The sequence below is a fragment of the Euprymna scolopes genome, chromosome 26, assembly GCF_053919585.1.
Source record: "Euprymna scolopes isolate OS-2025 chromosome 26, ASM5391958v1, whole genome shotgun sequence".
NCBI classification, from domain to species: domain Eukaryota; kingdom Metazoa; phylum Mollusca; class Cephalopoda; order Sepiida; family Sepiolidae; genus Euprymna; species Euprymna scolopes.
Genome location: NC_136507.1, coordinates 81282545 through 81305860, shown reverse-complemented (window position 1 = coordinate 81305860; position 23316 = coordinate 81282545). Strand labels below are relative to the sequence as shown.

At 34.6% G+C, this 23316-nt stretch overlaps 1 protein-coding gene across 1 annotated transcript in view; it reads left to right on the top strand.

Moving 5' to 3' along the window:
- The first annotated feature begins 10941 nt into the window (after positions 1 to 10941).
- Positions 10942 to 23316, top strand: part of LOC145248219 (uncharacterized) — a 501013-nt gene continuing 488638 nt past the window's right edge. Inside the window, exon 1 of the mRNA XM_080110085.1 lies at positions 10942 to 11566. Within this exon, the coding sequence (XP_079966211.1) occupies positions 11216 to 11566 (351 nt within the window). The 5' untranslated portion in view covers positions 10942 to 11215. The remainder of the gene's footprint in view (positions 11567 to 23316) is intronic.

Here is a 23316-nt window from a genome sequence, read left to right as displayed (position 1 = left end):
ACAACGAAAACTTTCATGTTAATTCTCAGCTCTGCACCAATGTTAACTTGCAGTACTCCTATTCAACAGCAATTATATGTACTTCCGTCTGTTGTGAGCACAGGGGTCACTTTCCTCTTCCATTCTGCGTGCATCCAGTATCCATCAGAGCTGTGTGTGATACTCCATTGACGCAAACAGTTTAAACCGGCAATGGGTCATTTAAAACAATTTGGAGGATGAGATTGGCGCTTAATTCTCGCCCCCACTGCTCGTTTTCTGGAGAAAATCGAGCAATGTACCCATACCACTGACATCAATAACACATGATATTTCTTCAGGGCTTGACACCAGCAGCTCTGACTGTCTCATGATGCAGTAGATAATCGCTTGCCTTATGATTGGGTCCATTGCATTTATAACATTGTGAGGAAATATCTGTCTCCTTAGATGTGCTTTCTGCCGACCCCGCAGATGCTGCAGCCTGCTCTGTAACTCCAGTGCAGTCCTTTAAAATAGCGTGAGCGCATGCCAGCATGTATGACAGATCCAGATTCTCCATCTGGGAGGATGTAATAGTTCTTCCGAATGTTCTGGCAATGCAGTAATGAATGCACATTGCAGGCACTGATCTCATATACCGACAAACAGGCCGGCAACCCTGCGTAGTTCTGCTAAAAATAGGTTGATCATTTCATCTGATTAAAGGTGACATGCTAAAAACTGCTTCCATGCAGAAACGGGATCCAATGCTGATGCTGTTTACAGCGTATTCTATACACCAATAAATATCTGCACGCTTTCCCCGCTAAATTGCTGGTACACAGCATATGCACCATCTGACAAGCGCATCGGGATGACGCACTCGATATGCTTCACGCCACTCAGCCATTCCACTATTAACTATCCAGAGTCACTGCCATCAAGCACTGATATAAGCTTTGAGTCGAAAGCTATAATAGCTGAAATAGCTTGTGGCTTCATGAGGGAAGAGAGACGAAAAAATAAATTGTTATCACACGCAGCAGTATGACTAAACAACCGTCAAGTCAACTGGATAATTAATGTAAACGGAATGTTTCTGTTTATATATCAACACGGAAAATACCGACACGGTGCCAAACAATTCCGTCAACATGACCCAATACGATCCCGAACACGTTCGTCGAAACGACCCAACACCAGAGCAAACTGCGGCAGTTACCCCCTGAACAAATCTGGTAACAGCTTTTTTTTACAGACCTTGAACGAATTAATTTTCCCCATGGGTAAGATCAACTAAGACAATCACACGCCATTCTTGAGCGCTTTCATGCACGCTCGTCACACCTCTGGCGTAATGTTTTTTTTACGTCAAGGGTGTGAGTTCCATATAGAAACGTTGATTTAATTTGAATAAAATAAAATACGCATCAAGTGCGTTTGAAAGCCAAATCACAACGTAATATTAGAAAAATAAACAAATATTTTACTTGTTTAAAATTTATCACAAATATATTTCGGAGGTATACTCCATCCTCAGTATGTTGTTTTCTTTCTTGTTTTTTTTCATCCTCCGTTGCCAAGTTGTAAAGTTGGAGAAAGAAATGTCTGTTTGTAAAGAGCCGCGCGTTGTATCTCAGCAGTTGTATTTTGAAATGTGGAGACAGCACGCACTTGATCCGTATTTTATTTTGTTGTTGTTGTTGTTTTTTTTGTTTTTTTTGAAGATGGTATCCGAATTTTGTAGTGTGTTAATTAAATGACACTTTTGAATTCTGAAAGTGTGTTAATTAAAAGACACTTATTCTTATGTACATCTATATCAAAAACCCTTGTAAACGTTTTTTGTTTTCATTTTTTATTTCCATACTTTGTGGGCCAGGCGCGACCGCAGACCCCACAATTTTTATGAACCACCGTTCTGCCAGATCAAACATACTCATTCCTGATCCTCGATACATCTTCTATCATTATATGTAATCAGTTTTTAAAATAGTCAACCATTCGTGACCACACACACACACACACACACACACACACACACACACACACACACACACACAGACGTTCAGCTTTATATTATATATATATATATATATATATATATATATATATATTCCGTATTTATGGCTTGCATCAGTAACTTAGGTACTTGTGAGGATGTATTCTTACTCATTAAATCAATAACAAAATCTTCAAATGATGTGTGGGGGGAGGCGTGTGCGTGTGTGTAAGTCAAGAGAGGGTTTATATACAGTGTAATATGTGTTTATGAATGCGCATGTTGTGGTAATGTGTTTTTCTATCAGCCAGACGAAGGAAGGCAGAGAGACAGTCTGGTAGGTGTGTCTGTCTAGAATTCTCTGTGCACCCCTTTATTATATCGCTGATCGTACGATCAGAAAAAGGGGAGATAATTTGGGTTTGACGCCCTCTTATGATTGTCTGTGTAATTGTACTGAAAACGGTAGGTAATTCTATAAAGGCAACTAAGAAGACGAAAGGGCATACAAAAGAACCGAGGAAATGTGCATTGAGAATGGAGGTGACTATGTAGAAAAATAAATTCTGGGGGAGAAAAGGTCGCTCGTTTTAATGACACCATTGCCGTTTTCGTAGCTCTTCAACCATTTAGTTTTTGAATAAAAAATTTAAAAAAACTAGCGCCCTTATTATATCAATACATGTGTATTTATTAAAAAAAAAAAATGGGGGATATACTCTCATCTGCTCATATAACCGCTTTCACTAGAAACACGGAATAGTTGAATACTCCTGTGGGCGGATCTATGTAACTTGTGTTATTCTTCTTGTTTGTATTGCATTATTAATGTTGAATTGGACTTCCGGTTTGTTGACTGTCATGGATCTTTTGAGCTGCGACGTTGTTTAGCTGTGGAATTTATTATATATATATATATATATATATATATATATATATATATATATATATATATATATATATATATATAGCCAGTAGAGTTTAGTTTCCTAGAAGTACATCCAATGAAACAACATGTGTCTACCAAAATAGTGCTCAATGAGTGAACAGAGCAGGTATATTAATTTTATTTATACAAACATTAATGGCTACATATGTGCATACATGTTTCTGTAATCACCCACGTTGGGGGATTACGTCTTCAGGCCAAGAATTACCGTCGAAAGTGATATTTCCACCAAATACATTTTCCTATTTCGTTTATCAAGTTAGCATGCAACCTGGGTGGGAGTCATAAAATACGGTAAAAGGATGAGTGAGGTCTTTTGAAGATAATAAACATCTTTTTCTTTCCCTTTCCAAGCTAACTTTTGGTTTTTATGGCATAAGGTACCTTATGCCATAAAAACCAAAATTAATATATATATATATATATATATATATATATATATATATATATATATATATATATATATATATATATATATATATATACTTGTTGGTGAACATGGAACATTGGAACATACATTTCTCTCTGATAGGTTCATAAGAGTAGTGGTTGATGGGCAGAAATCAGAGGCCCACAGTATTAATGCTGGAGTCCCCCAGGGGTCCATCCTGGGCCCAACTCTCTTCCTGATCTACATCAACGATCTCCCAAAACACATATTTAATTCATTCGTTGACATCTATGCTGATGACACGACCATCTATGGCAACATATCAAAGGCCGTAAATGACAAAGCTCTCTCTGACTCCCTCTCCTCTGATCTTGAGCGCGTGGTGCAGTGAGGGAAGAGGTGGCTGGTTACTTTTAATGCATCTAAAACCAAGCTCCTAACTTTACATCATCAACGCTCTGTTCCTCATCTAGCATCAATTGAAATGGATGGCTCTCGTCTTGGGGAGGCTTCATGTTTTGATAAGCTCCTGGGTTTGACCTTTACTCCTGATCTGAAATGGAACACGTATATAAAGTCTGTTGCCCGAGCCGCTGGGAAAATGTTAGGATCCTTCTACCGCTCCAGAAGATATCTTACTACTTATGCAATTCTCTATCTCTATAAAAGCCAACATCTGGGCTGGAGCTTCAAAAAACAGCCTATCCTGCTTTGACAAAGTACAAAATAGACTTCGTGACTTAGTGGGGGATGCCCTCTTCTCCTCCCTGCAATCTCTCTCCCACAGAAGAGACGTTGCGAGCCTGTCTTTGTTTTATCGTAATTTCCATGGCAAGTGCTCGTCCGAGCTCCAATCTCTGGTCCCTCCTCGCCAATCCTTCATGATAAACACCCGTCTAGCTAAAACCACTGTCAGTAATTTCCCCCACTCTTTATCTGTGCCTAAATCAAAACGTAGATTCCATGAACATAGCTTTTTTCTGAGAAGTGCACGCCTGTGGAATTCTCTTCCGTTTGCCTGTTTCCCACCTGACTACAAGTTGGATGTCTTCAAAATTCCTGATAAATCGCCCTCTTAAGTAAGACACTTTATCAAATATCCAATACCAAGTATTACTACGATATTATTCCATTGATTATTGTACACAAAATAACCGTTATCACCGAATGGCTTACGGGCCTTGATAAGTGGTGATCCCCATGTAAAAAAATACATGTCTGCGAATAATAAATATTTATTTCTAAAATAATTTGACATATATATATATATATATATATATATATATATATATATATATATAATAATTTTTTTACTATAATAATTAAATACCTACAGACACTAGTGTTTCATCCTTTCGGGAATCTTCAGTGCAGGGTGTCACGATTAACACCAGTCGATAGATTCGAACTCGGTAACACGAGCCATCTCTGGCTCGATTAGCAAAGACCTATCTATTCGGCTACCATTAACCGCGTGAAATAACGTTGAATTTAAACATTTTAATTTTAGATTTCTTTCCGTCAGTCAGACAGTGATCTAATCGTTATACGATGATCTATGCATAAGAGCTAAATTGACCGACTTTTTATTATACAAAATTATTGGTGCTTATGTGTATACATGCTTCAGTGAAATCCCAATTCAAAGCGACCACTTCATCAGACCAAAAAGGAGCAATATTGAAAGAAGAGTCAGGATTCGTTTTTTTATACGATATTCGGGTATAGTTTACCGCTCTGGAAAAAAGTGAGGTTTATACTTTGTAAATGTAAGCAATAGGGGTTTTGTAGGAAGGTATAGTAAAGGAAGGAAGTATGGATGAGAAGGTGAAGGAAGAGGCAAGGAGTACGATCCCATGTGGTCAAGTTGCAGCAACGAGGAGGTATTAGTATTATTTTAACTTGGCAGTTATTTATTAGCCTTAGTTTTCGCTTTGATCTGGTGTAATATTATACCCTCATTGCCGTTACTTCCCTATTTTAGATTTTTATGGTTGTTTTTTTTTTTTTGTCGCGACTTCATTATCCATTTATTTTATTGATAAGCTCTATTTATTTATTTTATTTCACATTTCCGTTCATTTGTTTCTGGTTTTCAAATGATTTGCCTATTCATTTATCTGTTCATTTATAAGATATATTAACCATATAGTTTAATTAGCAGCTAGTGAACAGATATATATTCTTATTTATATGATATAAATAAAGGTGGTATATTGGGAGTTATATCTTACACTCTACTGCGATGTCTGAAATAATAACAAGAGCAAAGGATAAATATTCTAACTATAGGGCTTTGGAAACGTAATACTCCACCTATATAGACAAATATATGCTATTATGTACCTGCTTGCATGTATATGGTTAGGAAAACCTATCTTTATAACAAAGCATATAAAACTATAAAATATATTTATACTCTAGTATTGAGGAAAAGATAAACAACCCAAATGAAAGAATGACAACCATCGAAATTAAGTTTATATATAGATATGAAAACCTTTGTGGCTGTAATTACTTCTGACACCGCGGTAGAGTAAAAAATATAACTCTCAATATACAACTTTTATTTAAACCATATAAATAAGCTTGTATGTATATTCACTTGCTGCTAATTTGATCATATGGACATATATCTTATAAATAAACAGATGAATAAATAATTTGAAAACGAGAAACAAATTAGCGGATAAAAAAAATGAGAAATAAAGTAAATAAATAAATAGAGTTTATCAATAAAATAGATGGATAATGAAGTCGCCACCAGAAAAGAAAAAAAAAACAACAACCACAAAAACCTAGATAGGGAAGTAACGGCAATAAGAGTACAATATTACTTCAGATCATAGTGAAAACTTAGACCAAGAAACAACTGCAAAGTTTAAATAATACCAGTACCTATGCTGCTACAGCTTGACCACATGGGATCGTACTTTTTCCCTCTTCTTTCACATCCCCATGCTAAATTCATTTTCTATACTTCTATTCAAAAACACTACTGCTCATATTCATAAATTATGCACTCCACTTTCTTCCAGAGCGTAAGCCACACTTGAATATCTTATAAAAAACGAATGTAATTTTTATTCTCGTTTCAATATCACTCCTTTTTTGGTCTGATGAAATGGTCACTTTGAATTGGGATACCACTGAAACATGTGTGCACATATGTAACCAATAATTGTTGTATAATAAGCAGGCTATATATCAGTTCGGTCCTCCATTGAGAACTCTTTAATAATCACGAAGGCTTCTTTGGATTTACATCTAGGAAACCAATCTATACAACCATTATATATATATATATATATATATATATATATATATATATATATATATATATATATATATATGTATAGAGAGAGAGAGAGTGAGAGAGAGAGAGAGAGAGAATTAATGACAAAAAACTATATTCCAAAATGCATGATGTTGACCATCTTATAATTTATTCCAATCAATTTATTATCAACTCAAAATGGCCTAATGGAAACATATTAAGGTAAATGCAACTTCTCTTCCAATTTTCGGATTTTAATCATGTCAAATCACACTTCATTTCCTTTTGACGGATTGATTGTTGCTATTTCTTCTGATGAGATAAGGCAAACTTGATTCACTGATTGATATAATTATTAAGTGATTGATTTTGCGCTACGAAACAGATACTGTCAAGAATTGTATAAGTCAACTGAATTAAAGGAATAAATTATAAGATGGTCAACATCATGAATTTTGGAATATAGTTTTTTGTCATTTATTCTCTATATTGCTCTGTAATTATATTGAGCTTCTTAAATAAGGATTGGTATAATAAGAAAATATATTTATCTCTCTCTCTCTCTCGCTCTCTATAATATATATATATATATATATATATATATATATATATACACGGAAAAATAAGCTTATTAATTTAAATTTCACCTTTTATTTATACAAATCCTTTTATTTATTAAACTCAAATTATGCTCAAATATAACAATAAAGCATATTCAAAGAAATGACAAAAAGTCTATATTCCAAATTCCAAGATGCGTATATATATATATATATATATATATATATATATATATATATATATATATATATATATATATATTATTTCAGATTAATATTTTCCAGCGTTAAATACATAAATTAATTTTAACGAGGTTCATACAAGAGTGCTCAATACCGAAGTAGGGCAAGATATACTTTTTAATTTGCTTTACATAAGCATTTATATGTCGCTACACATTCATGAGCATGTTTCGGTTTACTTCGTTACAAGTAACTAGAGACGTCTATACTGTTTATACAAAAGTAGAAGCCGTGCGTTTAAGTTAAGAACTCTAATTTTAAGAAGTATCGTCTGAAGAAGTCTCTAGTAATTAGCTGACCAAAACATGCTCACGAATGAGTAGCGACATATAGATACCTATGTAAAAGAAATAAAGAGTGGAAATGGAAGTCTCCGTTCAATCTAGAAAGACAATCGATACCCCTGCAAGGTAGCGGCACATGTAATTATGAGCCAAGGGTTGCGTAATAACCAATCACAATTCTGCTGAATAGATACTGCTTGAGTCCAGAGGCAAGAAGTCCAGGACGACTTGAAACAATGCCGAGATAAGCATATATATATATAGATATAGATATATATATATATATATATATATAGGGTGTCCAAATAAAATGTATACACTCTTCAAATGACCATAAAACCAACATTTATGATAAGAAAGAAAAGTTTCATACATCAAAATACTGTCAACAAATATAGAAACCAGTTAAGTATCGAAAGTGTTTAAATTATTGGCCATTGTTGTCCATGAACAGTTGACAATGTTAACTGATTGAATCGAAAACTTCCTAATCAGTTCAATTGATTCGTTGACATATGTTCTTTCAGTGGTTGCTTTCAGCTCATTCGTTGTAGCTCGTTTTGTGGTGTGAATACTGTGTTTAATATGCCCCCAACCCCGCCACCCACCCCGAAAAAGAGAAAAAAATCTATGAGGGGGGGGTAAATCTGGTCAGCGTGCACAGTACCCGATACTTCCTCTTCGTCCTAACTATCTGTTTCGCAGGCGATAATCAAGAAATGCTCTTACGTCATGATGATAGTGGGGAAGTGCTCCATCCTGCTGGAAGTGCCATTCTTATTCCTAAACATCTCTTGGGAACATGGAATAGTGTATTCATATAGCAAGTTGAGATAATTTAAAGAGTATATACATTTTATTAGGACACAATATATATATATATGATGAGAAAGAAGTGAACCATATTCGGATGTTATAAAATAAATAAGTCAATAAAAAAAATCACGAAATGTAATAAAACCCGACCTATATCCTTGAAATATATATATATATATATATATATATATATATATATATATATATATATATATATATATATATATATATATATATATATATATATATCTTATTATAAATTTTCTTAATATCTGTGTGCGTGTGATGCGGTTTATCTCAGCCTACAGGCAACCCACCCAGGCAAGTAAGGTACCGAAATGAAGGTTATGGCCCAGCGGATGTTTTAGTTATATTTATATCCATGTTTGATGTCTGGAAATGCAAAAAATAACGATTTACTAAACAATGTTTTATTTACTGAATATTTTCCGGTATGTATGGAAATGCAAAAAATAATAATAATAATAATAAAATAAAATAAAAATAAATAAAATAAAAAAAATAACGATTTACTAAACAACGTTTTATTTACTGAATATTTTTCCTGTACAATATATGTATATATAATTTCAGGTTAAAAGTATTCAAGAGTAATAACTAATGAATTTACCGACGTTAATAATAGTGCTTAATAAAAGAAGTAGCAAGATATATTTTTATTTGTATAAACAAATCTACATGATCGTGTCACTGGACATGATAATGTTTCGGACAAGTGGTCAGTTAAAACCAGAAGTCCTCGTCATGCCATTTAATAAATGGTTACTTTTTGAGGATTAGTTTTTTTCTGTGGAAAGAAAACATTTATTTAGTCGCATGTCGAGGACTTTTGGTTTTAACTGACCACTTGTTCTAAATATTAGCATGTCCAGTGTCGCGGCGACCATGTAAATTTGTTTATATTAATATCTATACGCCCCTATTTATTTATTAATTTTTTTGTGTGTATTGATATTAAAATAAAAAACGCTTATTTTTATTTATTTAAAAAGAAAATACAACTTTGTTATATATGAGTCACGGATAATTTGCATATTCTTCTAAACATTCATGTTAATTAATTTCCTAGTGGTTTTTCTTCGGTTTTCTTATAGGATGATCATCTTTAGTTAACTATTACGTTTAATTATATTTATGATTTATACTTGCGTAATGTTTGCGTAAAAAGTTTATAATAAACACAAACCTCTTTCTATATATATTTATGTATGCGTATATATATATATATATATATATATATATATATATATATATATATATATATATTTGTTTAAAAGATTTTGCCTACCAAACTCTTCTGTCAGGTTTTGGTCAGGCAAGAAACTAAATATATAAGGTATTCGAACCCATGTGGTCACGAATAGGCTCCTATATGGTTGACTATTTAAAAAAAAAACTGATTACATATAATGATAGAAGATGTATCGAGACACAGGAATGGGTATGTTTGATCCTGCAGAACGGTGGTTCCTTAAAATTGTGGGGTCTGCGTTCGCGCCTGGTCCACAAAGTATGGAAATAAAAAAATTTAAAAATAAAAAAAAAAAAACCTGTACAAGTGTTTTTGATATAGATGTACATAAGAATACTTTGATAAGTATGTTTTAACTTAAATAGGGATGGTATAATAAAATTGTGGTGTCTGCGTTCGCGCCTGGCCTCCATAGAATGGAAATAGGCACAAACCTTAATAAAGACTTTTCATATCTATCTGCGTAAGTATACTTTGATAATTATGTTTCAGTTTGAAGTAATATGGTATAATAAAATTATGGGGTGTTCGTTCGTGCCTGACCTCCATAGAATGGAAATATGTCACAAAGTTTAACAAGGTTTTTTTTAATATAGATCCACAGAATATTGTGATAAGTGTTTCAGTGTGAACAGGTATGGTATAATAAATTATGGGGTTTATCTATGTTATTTTTACTTTCATCATATTTTGCTTTGGTTTTGATATCCCCAAATTCGAAGCTATCTCTTTACAACCCTTCCTTTTCATAACCTATCATACTTTCATGAATCAGAGTTCATTTTCTGTAGACTATTATTGAACCCAGTCAACGACGGGCACTTCTGCTAGTATATATATATATATATATATATATATATATATATATATATATATAATATATATATATATATATATATATATATATATATATATATATATATATATATATATATATTTCACCTACGCGTTTTAATTCTATTGAATAATGAACAGACTGTCACACTGTCAACGTCGTCATCCGTCAACGGCTAGGTGGCCTTTGCCGTTTTCTTTCTTCCTTCCTTTCCTTTTTTTCTTTTTATTTTTTCCTCTCTGTTTTCTTTCTTTTTCTTAATGTGGGAATTCTCGGCGCATATCAGTAAAGTTTGTATTACCTGTTTACCTTACGAGCACTACTTAAGACACCGACGATTCAACATTAGGAAACACGCACACGCACACACACACACACACACACACACACACACACACACACACACACACACACACACGCACACACACACGCACACACACACACAGACACACACACACACACAAAACCACGCAAACCGTGTGTCTGTCTGGTTGAAAATCACTGTGCCGGGTGGATACTACGTAAGAATTTTCAATCCTCATTATCACTAGGAGAAACGAATCAACAACACCAACAACAACAACAACAACAGCAGCAACAGCAACAACAAGAACAACAACAAAGATGGGTACCCGTAGCCGACGCTGGTCAGTGCACAGCGTGGGTTTTCCGGGCGATTTATCCGCTTTACTGACCTCTCCAATAATTGGTCGTTTTCCCTCCTCTGTGCCCAGTACTCCGGAATGTGAAGAGTCGGTCTTCGATTTTCGGCACCAGATATCCAAGCCGAAAAACAGATCGAACTCGATTGGAGAACTTTTCAGTGTTCCCTGGACTAGGAGCAATTCTGTAAGCGAAGATTCGCAACGGTTTAAAACGCCGAGATTCAGTTTGACCAAGTTCCAGGGAAGCCCCAAGAACAATTACAAAGCCGGTTTTGGTATTATTACCTTACTGAATGGAAATACCATATTGGTAAGTATAATTCTTTTATTATTATTATTATTATTATTATTATTATTATTATTATTATTATTATTATTATTGTTTACTCACTATGAGTAGTCACACAGGCCATCATCAAAGATTTCTCTTTGAGAAAAAGTTGTGGTGTCCTCCGCAGTTTGAGGGACAACAAGTCTCTCCAGATTTCCAGTACTCTCCACCTCTTTCTATAACCTTTGCAGATGAATTTGCGTTATCGCAACAGCCGCTTACCATTGATTTCTCGCTGGCAGCGGCCATTGGTCTCCACTGGAATTTGAGTGGCAATAAGCCTTATCAAGGTCCCAGTTCTTTTAGCACTTGTCCAGCGGAGGTCTGGTCAGCGTTCTCTCTTCGATCTTTCCATCCTCTTTGACCCTTCTCGAATATTTGGCATCACTCTTTGGAGGTGGGGGGGTACCTTCAATTCTCTTGGTTTCATGTAACGCTTCTTCATCTTTTGCATCTGCAGCAGTTTTGTCTGGCCCGCGCATGTAGCGTATGTGTATTAATCTCCGCATTCAAGAGTTTTCCTTAATATTTCAGTTGTTTTCATTATTGTTATTATTATTATTATTATTATTATTATTATTATTATTATTATTATTAATTTATTTTTATTTTCTTTTTATATACTTTAATTTTTTTATTCCTTCCTTTTCTTTTTTCTTCTTTTTTTCTATTTATTTAAATGCTGTTAATTTATTTTATACGTGACCCCCCTCTTGATCTGTATCCGCTACAATTTCTCTCCAATTTTCATTACGTACTCTACTTTTTATAAGCAGCATCGCCTGAAGGGTCTTTTATTATTATTATTATTATTATGATTATTATTATTATTATTATTATTATTATTATTTGCTATACCTTTATGTGCAACCTTTTAATTATTGTATCAGTTTGGTCATTTAAAATATCAGTATTAATTTGTTATGTATGGTTATATCCATGTTCAATGGAATTCTGAATTCAACACTTGCAAAATATATACAACCAAGCAAGCTGTCCGTACTAGCAAGCTGCCCGGCGTTGCCCGGTCGTAAGATACGCTTAAATATGATATTTTAATTCATGCAAATTACGTATTTATTATTATAGAGACAATTCCCTATCGACTAAGCATAATTATATAATTATAATTTCTATCGTTTGGTAGCAGCTATTTCAAGTATTGTTGTTTTTTTTTTAATTTTTTTTTACCATTTTTTATCGTTGTTAAGTATACTGCACTTTCCTTGTTTTGGAAATCTGCCTTTAGAATTTTGAAGTTTGACAGTATGGTAAACAGTTTTGTTTGTTTTTAACTTTATATCAATTCACACATGGTATTTTGGTACTTGCACATAAAGGGTTACTATGACTATGAGCTAGATTTATAGGAGCATATCTTATCTCATGGCTCCCCAGCAGCGTTGATCAAATATCACCTCCTTTAAAAAATAACAAAAAAGACGTTCTTGATATCAGATCTATAGAGTGCGTCCTAAGTGGGGAGTTGTGCAGCATGATGCTTGTTCACCTTTCATTTAAATTTTTGCGTGTTGGTACAGTCGGGGAAACAGGAAATGAATAGGAAATTCCAAAGAAAAACGGTATAAGGAAAAGAAATATGTAAATATAAATTAAAATATAAAGCTTTCCAGCATCTGGGGGCAACTACAGTGAAAAAGGTGGGATTTTTTTTTTTTTTTTGCTCGTCAAGTGGGTTGCGGGTATTTGCGTCGGGGAAGATGCAAGTGCAGTAAGTTCGTCAGAGCACATTCTGTGAAAGTACTTGTAAAACGAATGCAAGGATGCAACATTGCGGCGATGAGACAGGAGCTGCATCCAATGATGAAGAAAGTCTCGGAGTTAGATAGCGGTTGTGATAATAAACTTTTTGTACCTGAGTAAAAGTTATTGCAAAAAACTCTGGATGATTTTTGAGAGCCCGGTATATCGGAAATAATCTAAGAAATCATGAAATCGAATGACACTAATTGATAATTTCCGGGAACACGTATCAGTTATTGGATAAAAAACGTCCAGCCAAGGTCTGGCTAGCGCTCTCGACTCTGTCTTTCACTCCTTCTTGACCCTGCTCAGCCCTTTGGTATCACTTTTTATTGGGGGGAGCGGTGATGAGACAATGGGGGTGATGCATGATGGGGGTGTAGATATGCAGTTTCGGTGTTCTTCATTCCCTGTAACGCTTATTCGTTATATTGTCTTCCTGTATTATTCTCCGCATTCAAGGGGTTTTCTTAATATTTCAGTCGTTTTCATTATCGTTAGTCGTTGTACTTTTGCAGTTATTCCTCTGATTCCAATTTCTGGCATTCTTTTCTCAAAGTTTTTCGGAATTGTTCCTAGTTCTCCTACTATTATCGGTACTATTTTGATTTTCTTCATCATCCAAATCCCTTTTAACTCTCTGGCTAGCTATGTGTATTTGCTTCGTTTCTCCTTTTCTTTCATACTCACCCTGTGGTCAGATTTGACAGGATTTTTCTTTCTTGTTAATTATTACAAAATCTGGTCTTCTTGCTTGGATGGGTTTGTCCGTCTGTATGTCCATGTCCCATAGCATTTTGTGGTTCTCGTTTTCGAGTGCTGTTGCGGGTTTATGCTTGTACCACTTGTCTGTACGCTCAAAATGCAGTCATTTGCACAATTCACAGTGCACCGCTCTCTCCACTTGGTCATGCCTCTTTTTTTTATTCCTTTTGGGCCAGTTTGCTGCATTCACTTATTAGATGGTTCATCGTTTCGTCTCTTTGTCCACATAGTCTGCATTTGCTGCTTTCTTGTGTTTTATCGATCCTTGCTTTGATATGGTTGGTTCTTATCGAGTTATCTTGTGCTGCAGTTATTAGAGATTCAGTTTCTCGGTGTATATGTCCTTTTCGCATCCATGTCCAGGTGTTTTCATTATTCTTATCTTTGTCATTCTTATGAATCTTCCGTGGAGTTGTTTTTCTTCTCATTTCTCTTTTCTCGTTTTGTCGTTTGTCTCTCTGTTTTATTATTATTATTATTATTATTATTATTATTATTATTATTATTATTATTATTATTGACACTAGCATTAACATTAAATCATTCCTCCTGGAAATAAAATAAATAGGGCCATACATCCTCAACTAAATCACTCAATTCCAAAATAAAATTCTATCTTTATTAGGCGTTTACGTATAAAAATCACCACCCTCTAAAAAAAAACAATTATTTTAAAAAGTAGCGTTGGAGACAGTCACGTAGCAACTATTTTTGCCACCTAGGCCCTTCATAAGATTCGCTCTCTCCCCCTGCTATCCGTTAATAATCAGTTAACCTTCAAAATTCCAGAAAGTCTTCAAAATATTTATTTTCATGGAATTACAATCAAAGATCTAATTTTAGACTGCTGTAATTAGTCCCATCTTATTACAGTACTCGTATATACATATACAGTCGTCATCAAAGAAAACCAAATATTTTTCGAAACAAAAGCCATCTAAGTATAAATCATACAAAAAATATTAAATTAATTTTACTGGTTATACAAACTGGATACACAAACAAATGAAACAAAAAATCTTTCTAAACAAAGCTTCCCCTGGCACGTGCCGCCCGAGCGGACCGCCCCTCCTGCCTCCGCCGCCATTTGCTACGCCACTAGGAGGAAATCATTTACGTAACAAAATGGTAGTTATTTTCGGATCATTCTAAATTTTTAGAGCTGTTCATTATTATTTTTTTGCCACTAAACCTGAATGAAAAGGTTATAAAACCATATGTAATCACTGAAAAGTGTTCCTCCCTAAAATAAGGCATAGACTTTATCTACAGCATCAAAACTGTCTTGGGTTAGCTGCCCTTAAACACTAGAATAGTCCGGAACTCATTTTATATTAAATTTACATGTGGAACTGGCTAATCACTAAGTTATAAAATAATTGTTTTTTTTTTTTGTTTTTCTTCCTCCCCAACCATCAAGCTTGTTAGAATGTTCACACGTAATCGTCTAAACACGTAGAATCTTATTTTTTTCTTTAGCGGTGGAATTGATGTAATCAAGCGCGTTTATTTACAATAATAATAATAATAATAATAATAATAATAATAATAATAATAATAATAATAACAATAATAATAATAATAATAATAAGAAGAAGAAGAAGAAGAAGAAGAAGAAGAAGAAGAAACTCCATATATAATATTTTGATTGCAGAAATTCCCCTCTGGATTAAAGTACTATAGGTTTGCAACAACAGATATCACATAAAATTTATTATGTCTAGACTATTAGCCACTATCTTATGTAACTTTAGAACAGCATTTTAGACACATGTAGTTGTTACAATAAAAATCTGCATTGCATCCTAGGAGCAACACCATCAAAATCGCGCCATCTAAGAGAAAGTAGTTCCTATTTTTCCCTCTAAATATCAAGTTCTCCACCGTCACCAGTCAAGACCGGGAGGAAATATACACCTTATACAGATATGGTGCTTTCACGCTTCGTAACTGGATCATAAAATCATAGACATACCATAATCTACCCCATTTCCTCTTCAAAAATAATAACGGCTTCCTTGACAAAATCCGTCCTTTCGGATTGGCTGAGCCCTGAACATCCTTACATTCAGGAATTTGATTCTTTTGAATAAATGAACATTCAAATATGGCGTCACTTCTCCATATGTTCTTAAGCCAAAATTTCTTTTTATTTTACATTAAATACGTTGTAGATGTATACTTTTTTATGCACTTATGTTAGTGCTGTGTTTTAGCATCATATTTACAAGTTCTTATTAAGTTAGGTTAGCGAATATCGTATTTACAAGCTTTTTACAGTTGTGTTTGCGTTTTAGTGTGTTTGTATATTTTTGCGTTTGTGTGCGTGTGATTGACTAAAATTCTTTTTTTTTTTTACGCTAAATAACTTTTTTTTTGTTTAAATAAATCGTACATGTTTATAAGCCAAAAAAAATTTTTTTTAGCATTAAATACATTGTAGATGTTAACTGTTCTAATGCACTTATGCTACTGTGCTGTTTTACACGTTGTAACAGTCATGTTTTTGTTTTAGTGTGTGTGTTTGTACGTGTGTGCGATTAACTAAAATTCTTTTTTAACGCTATATAACTCTTTTTTTTGTTTAAATAAATCGTAGATGTTTATACGCCAAAAATTCTGTTTTTTACATTAAATACATCATAAATGTTAATTGTTTGTATGCACGTATATTACAGTGCTGTTTTTGGCATAGTATTTACACGTTCTTACAGTCGTGTTTTTTGTTTTCGTGTATGTGCGTGTGTGTGTCTATGTGTGTGTTTGTGCGTGCGCGCGTGTGTGTGTGCGTGTGTGTGTATGTGCATGCGTGTATGTGCGTGTGTGTATGTGTGTGTATGTGCGTGTGTTTGTGTTTGTGTTTGTGTGCGTGTGTGTGTATGTGCATGTGTGCATGTGCGCGTGTGTGTGTGAGCGTGCGTGCGTGTGTGTGCGTGTGTGTGCGTGTTACAGTACGATTGACTAAAATTATTTTTTGTACGATGAATAAATATGTTTTGTTCAGGGTTTTTTAATGGAAAAAAAAAAATGATTACACGAATACTATAGCCGAGTCCCGGAAATTGCCGAAGTAATTTACGCAAAGGATAAAAGTTAGCGAAACAAGTTAATTAAGTCACTAATATTTATACAATGGGACAATGTTATATGAAAAACGAAAAATATTACACGAATACTATAACCGAGTCCCGGAAATTCAAAGTGAACTATAATACTTGACCTTAACCTTTAATTCTAACCAGAAATTGACAGTTTACTTAAAAATCTCCTTATGTGTTATTTTGAAGCCTTTAGATTGTCAATTTCTGACTATTATTAAAATGTGTGTGTGTGTGTGTGTGTGTGTGTGTGTGTGTGTGTGTGTGTGTGTGTGTGTGTGTGCGTGTGTGTGTGAGCGATACAAACAATTTGATACTTGTGTTAACCAGATTAACCTACAGCAACGCGTGGCCGGTACAGTTATAATAATAATAATAATAATAATAATAATAATAATAATAATAATAATAATAATAATTATTATTATTATTATTATTATTATTATTATTATTATTATTATAATGACACTCAATCGATGTCTCTGTTAACTCTCAAGAGACAATGGACACTCTTGTAAGGTAAGCTGGCCGTAAATTGTGAATCAAGAGTTGTGAAAATCTATAAACTCACCTGCTTTGGTCCAGTGGCAAGGAGAGACCCAAGACTGATGGGAAACCATACCGAGCATATATAGCATCTGGAATTTCTAAAGGGTCACCTACTTTAATACTGACTTGGCTCAACGTTGCTTAACTTCAGTGATCTGATTGGAACCGGTGTGACAACGTTATTATACCGTATACTACTACTACTACTACTACTACTACTACTACTACTACTACTACTACTACTACTACTACTACTAATAATAATAATAATAATAATAATGATAATGATAATAATAACAGCAGCAATAATAATAATAATAATAATAATAATAATAATAATAATAATAATAACAATAATAGCATCAGTAATAATAATATGTAATAATATGTAATAAAAATCTATAAAGAAACATTGCATTAAAATATGTTTAGATATGAAGCAAAAATTAATGAAAAACGCGTTAGTAATTAAGTTTTAATTCATAGAACACATTAAAAAAAAATTAAATATAGTTTTACACGTACATGAGTATGAGTGCACACTGATAAATTAATTTCTGCACATTTTTACTATCTTTCACGTAGTCTGAAAGAAGTGTACTTGTGTCTTATTAGTTGAAGAAAAATCTGCGAAACTAAAAAATAATATTAAGAATAAAAAACATCTTTTTTTATTGGGTATTTTTATTTTATTGCTTTTTACTCCATCTCAATCCACCTGTCATATCTTTAGAAAATTTGATCGGTGCTAGGCATATTCCGGCGGTTTATATCAGATGCCGGTCGAAAATTCGATTCGCAACGTGCAAGAGTATCGAATATCAAGTCAGTCTATCTAAAGAAAGGAACATTTGAACACAGACGTTGTTTCAAAAGCATGTATTATTCTGTTCGCAACAATCGCTGCCGACCTCAACGTTGTGCGTGCCGTCGATTTCTTCCTTTATTTTCCATTCAGGCCGTGTCGTTTTCTCTAAAATTGACCGCTGTCGAGAGGGTATCACGGGGCCACAAGTTTCAAACATAAAATAGAACAAAAAAGAAAACACATTATGCGTGTGCGACACTATCGCGAGAAAAATCCGTCGACGACCTCTTTGTCGTCGGTTGACGTCAGTTCATCTTGATCTACTCTGATCCATGATCTGTAACTGTCTCCAACTTGTAATGTCCTCAACTGTGTTCAACAGTCAACTGATGTAATCTGGATTGCCGTCAACTGTCGCAAACTCCAAGACCGTCCACAAGCCGTCCCTAACCGTTTGAAGGTTCGTGATAAAGTGCAGAAACGTATTAGTAATTTAATTGGCTCTTCCCTTTCTTTCCACTGTAACCGCTTTGTCACAGACATGATGTTGCTAATATCAGTCTTTTTTTTTTATAAATATTAATATGGCATGTGTTGTCCAGAATTATTTTTTAACAAAATAAAATAAACAGCAGCAATTAAAAGAATCATTTTGGCATTGGAAAATAAGCACAAATATTTTAGATACCGATTCCGATACTCCAAAATGTTCTGATTTTTCCAATTCTGATTAATCGTCCCAACACTAGTATGTATAATATCTCAAAGAGCTGAACGATTCTGCTTTGCAAAGTTTCTGGTCACCTTTGAACAAAGTATAGCACCTGTTACCCTGCCCCACCTCTGATATTCCGGAGGATTATGCTCCTCCCTACCTTTTATGTCCCAGAGGATTAGCCTCCCCTACCCCTTATGTTCCGACGGATCATGCTCCTCCCCCACCCCCGGGTGGTATTCCGGAGGGTTATGCTCCTCCCCACCCCCTGGTGGTATTCCGGAGGATTATGCTCCTCCCCCACCCCCTGGTATTCAGGAGGATTATTATACAGGAAGTAGAGCTCCTTAACCGTGGGGAAGTAAATGCGGATGAAAAACCAAACCGGTTAGAAAGATCCCCTTAGTTCTATAAAGCCAACTTCTATTGATGGCGTAAAAAAAAAAAAAAAATAAAATAAAATAAATAAAAAATAACCGGCTTCAATTATCTCATCTATTTCCTGCTTCCTTTGCCGTAGCTCGTTTGACTTGTTGCTTTAGTGGTCTTCATCAATTCACGGTTTTGATATCTCATTATAAGACAATAGTTTCTTTTTAATAAGTACAATGTTATGGAACTCTCTTCCTGCTCACTGTTTTCCTCCTACCTAAAGCCTTAGTTTTTTCAAGACTAAGATCAGTGTGCATCTCCTGTCTTTGCGATAAACATCTTCCGTTCTTGTTAGCACCTTACATCAAGTGGCTTCATACCTTGTCTCGAACGATTTCCATTAAAAAAAATCAATTAATTAAAAACAAAAAATAGTTAAAGGGAATTTTGCGAATGATACTAATTGGTTTTAGGTTTTTATATTTTTACTAACGTGTTACCGCTCATTAAGGCCCAAAGCCACTCAAGGACAAGGATAAATAGGTTTGTGTCGGGTGAATTTTTCGACGGACAACTTGAGATCTGCAGTCGATAGTTGGATCTGGGTAGAATTTGATTACTTAAGAGGAAGGCTTAGCAAGAATTTGTTAACACTGGACTTGAAAACGACTATCCTGTAGTAATATGGGAAGCAGTCTCGTGGTATTGCGTCCAACAAAACGAAACAAAACATGATCATGGAAGTTCTGTTCAGTTTCAGATATGCAGAGGAAGAAAAGGAAATCGTTTTACATTAGTTTGTAGCTAGACGAGTTCTTGCTGTGAATGTTTTACTGGAAGACTAGAAATTGAAGCTCAGTCGAATACCTAGCGTGAAATGAAAATAATGATAGAGTAGAGAAAGACCAGCAAGTCTTTTATTTGAGATAGAGACAGAAAGGATGGATTATAAATCATGCTGTTTTTGCCACTCTATCTAAGTAAAAAAGAAAAAGAAAAAAAATAGTGAAAGAAGGAGAGGAAATTAATAATTTTCCATGACAAAAAAAAAAAAAAAAAAAAAAAATTAGCTTCTACCTAGTGGCGTCAACACTATTCAAAGTTCTTCATAACAGAGTTGGCCACTCTATTCACTGGAACCTTTTTAATCATTACCTTGTCAAATCATAATGAAACTTATTACGAACGCCATCCCGTATCTTAAATGGACAAAACAGGGCGTAACAATGTTGTGGTGCTTAACACTTCATAATCTTACAATGGCTAGACCATAAATACTATCCGCTTTGATATTATAATTAAAGACGTGACGAAGAAGGCGTGTCCACTCATAGAAATGACTATATTCTCCGAGGAAAGTATTTCTTTCCATAATATCAATATGGTCAGATGATTTGCAATCACTGTTACCTCCCTTTAAAAAAATAAATAAAAAGTAAGCCAGACTCATTATTTTGAAATTCTATTTCTAGATTATGGCTTTAGTATTTAGGATTAGACATTTTTGTCAGCCGGACTTGTAATTCTTTTCTTACTATGTGCCTCCAATAAGTTTCCAGACTTTTTTCGTATGGGCACTTTTATTGATAGTACACACATGAAACTCTAGTCCCCTTCGAAGTAATCTCCTCCGGCTGCAATGCACTTGTTGTACCGTTCCAACAACTTCTTTCATCTCCTCAACTGTCTCATAACAACAGCTTCTAAGGTTTTCCTTGAGCTTAGGGAATAACCAAAAGTCACAAAGTCACATGGTCTGAACTATAGAAACTGTCTTGATTCTCATCTTGGTCAAATAGTCTATGACAAGGATAGAGTTGTGCACTGGTGCAGTTGCACAAATCTTCCGCATTTTCAGCCCCTCACAAATAATTTTGTGTACAGTTCCCACACTGACATCAAACTGTGCACTTATTGTTTCTATAGACACACGATGGTCCTTATCCATGAAATTCTTTATTTGGTCAATCAACTCTGCTGTTCTGGCTTCCTTACTTCTCCCACACCGCTTATGGCCCCTCACCGACTCCCTGCCTTTCTTGAATCTCTTATGCCACTCAAAAACTGATGATCGATTCATGCAAGATGGTCTAACAGCAGTCTGATGCTTTCCATACCTTCCTGATGCATTTTTCCAAGCTTAAAGCAGAATTTTATTGCATATCATTCTTCTAAAGTGTCCTCACGTCCAGACTGCATATTTTAAACTCACAAACTCAATCAGGCTTCAGTAGGGTGTATTCCAAATCCGTACTGTGGCTGTTCACTTGAACCTGAAATCATAAAAATTGGTCAGTTATCTCATAAGATGTATAGCAATAAAATACTGAACTTTTAAGAGCCTACTGCAATTTTAAAAGCCTGTAAAAAAAAAAGAAAGTCTTATAACTTACTGAGGGCACCTCGTATAATGCTCTGGAAGGACTTATTTTTTAAGTAGCCTGTTTGGAGTCAAGGGTATTGAACGCTGCTAGTGGGACCTCTTTTAGGCTTTGTTTCTTTTAAGCATTATAATTAGATCTTTAGAGCAAGTATATACAGCATATTCACGTCGATATACCGATTCTTGTTAGGTCACCGAAGTTAAGCAACGTTAATTCTGATCAGTACTAGATAAGTGACCATTTGGGAATACCAGGCGCTGTATGTAGGAGTCTGTCGACACCTCTATGCAAGAACTGCAGAAACCTTATGTCATCTTAACCGGAATATACATGCGACTGGGAACTGCTTGTGAACTTAATATTCTTATGAAACTTTCTCCATTGAAGGAAGGCTGATTAATCCGCTAGTATTCTGAATCTTTACATCAAGTAGTTTCCATAAAAACAAATAAAGTTAGATTACGTTTAGGCTGATCAATAACAGACGGGTGATCATTTTGGAATAGCAGGGGGTATATGTGGGGAGATGGCGACATATTAGTGCAGAAAAGTACAAAATAGTACAGAAATACACATGGTTGCAATTAAACTATTTTGTCAGCCAGTATTCCACCTCCTTTCTTACCTATTAGGCTTTAGAATAGCTTATTAGCTATTAGCCTGTTTGAAGTTCAAAGGATTGAACGCTGGTGGTAGGCTTTTTTTGTAGGCTTGGTTTGTCTTGACGTGATTCTGCCTTCTTCCTTTTTATCATTGTGATCAACTCCTAACATAAAGTAGCTTTATGCTTTGTCTACAGCAAGTGCCATAAAACAATGTAAAGTTAAGCCACGTTGAACTTGGTCAAAATCAAATGGGTGACCATTTGGGAATGCCAATACCGGACGTTATATGTGAGAGGATGGCAACGCTTCCTTGTAAAAAAAAAAGTTTTTTTAATAAAATCGTTAAAATCATCTCGCATGAGCAAAATACACATGCAAAGAAGCACGACTTGTGAATTTAATATTCCTAGAAACTTCTTCGTTCGGAGTATGTTGGCTCAATCTGCCTAGGGTACGAACTGTGACAGGAGGAGGATGATAGCGATTATATTGCATGTTTAACACGATGAGACGGTCACTAGTGTGACCGTCCAGTGGTTACACATAACGTCCTGGGAACGGCAACCAAATTATAACAGGGTCACCTAACACTATGTGTATAATAGGGTCACCTAACACTATGTGTATAATTTCTTAGAAGTCCTCTTAAAAAAAAAAATTAATGTATGC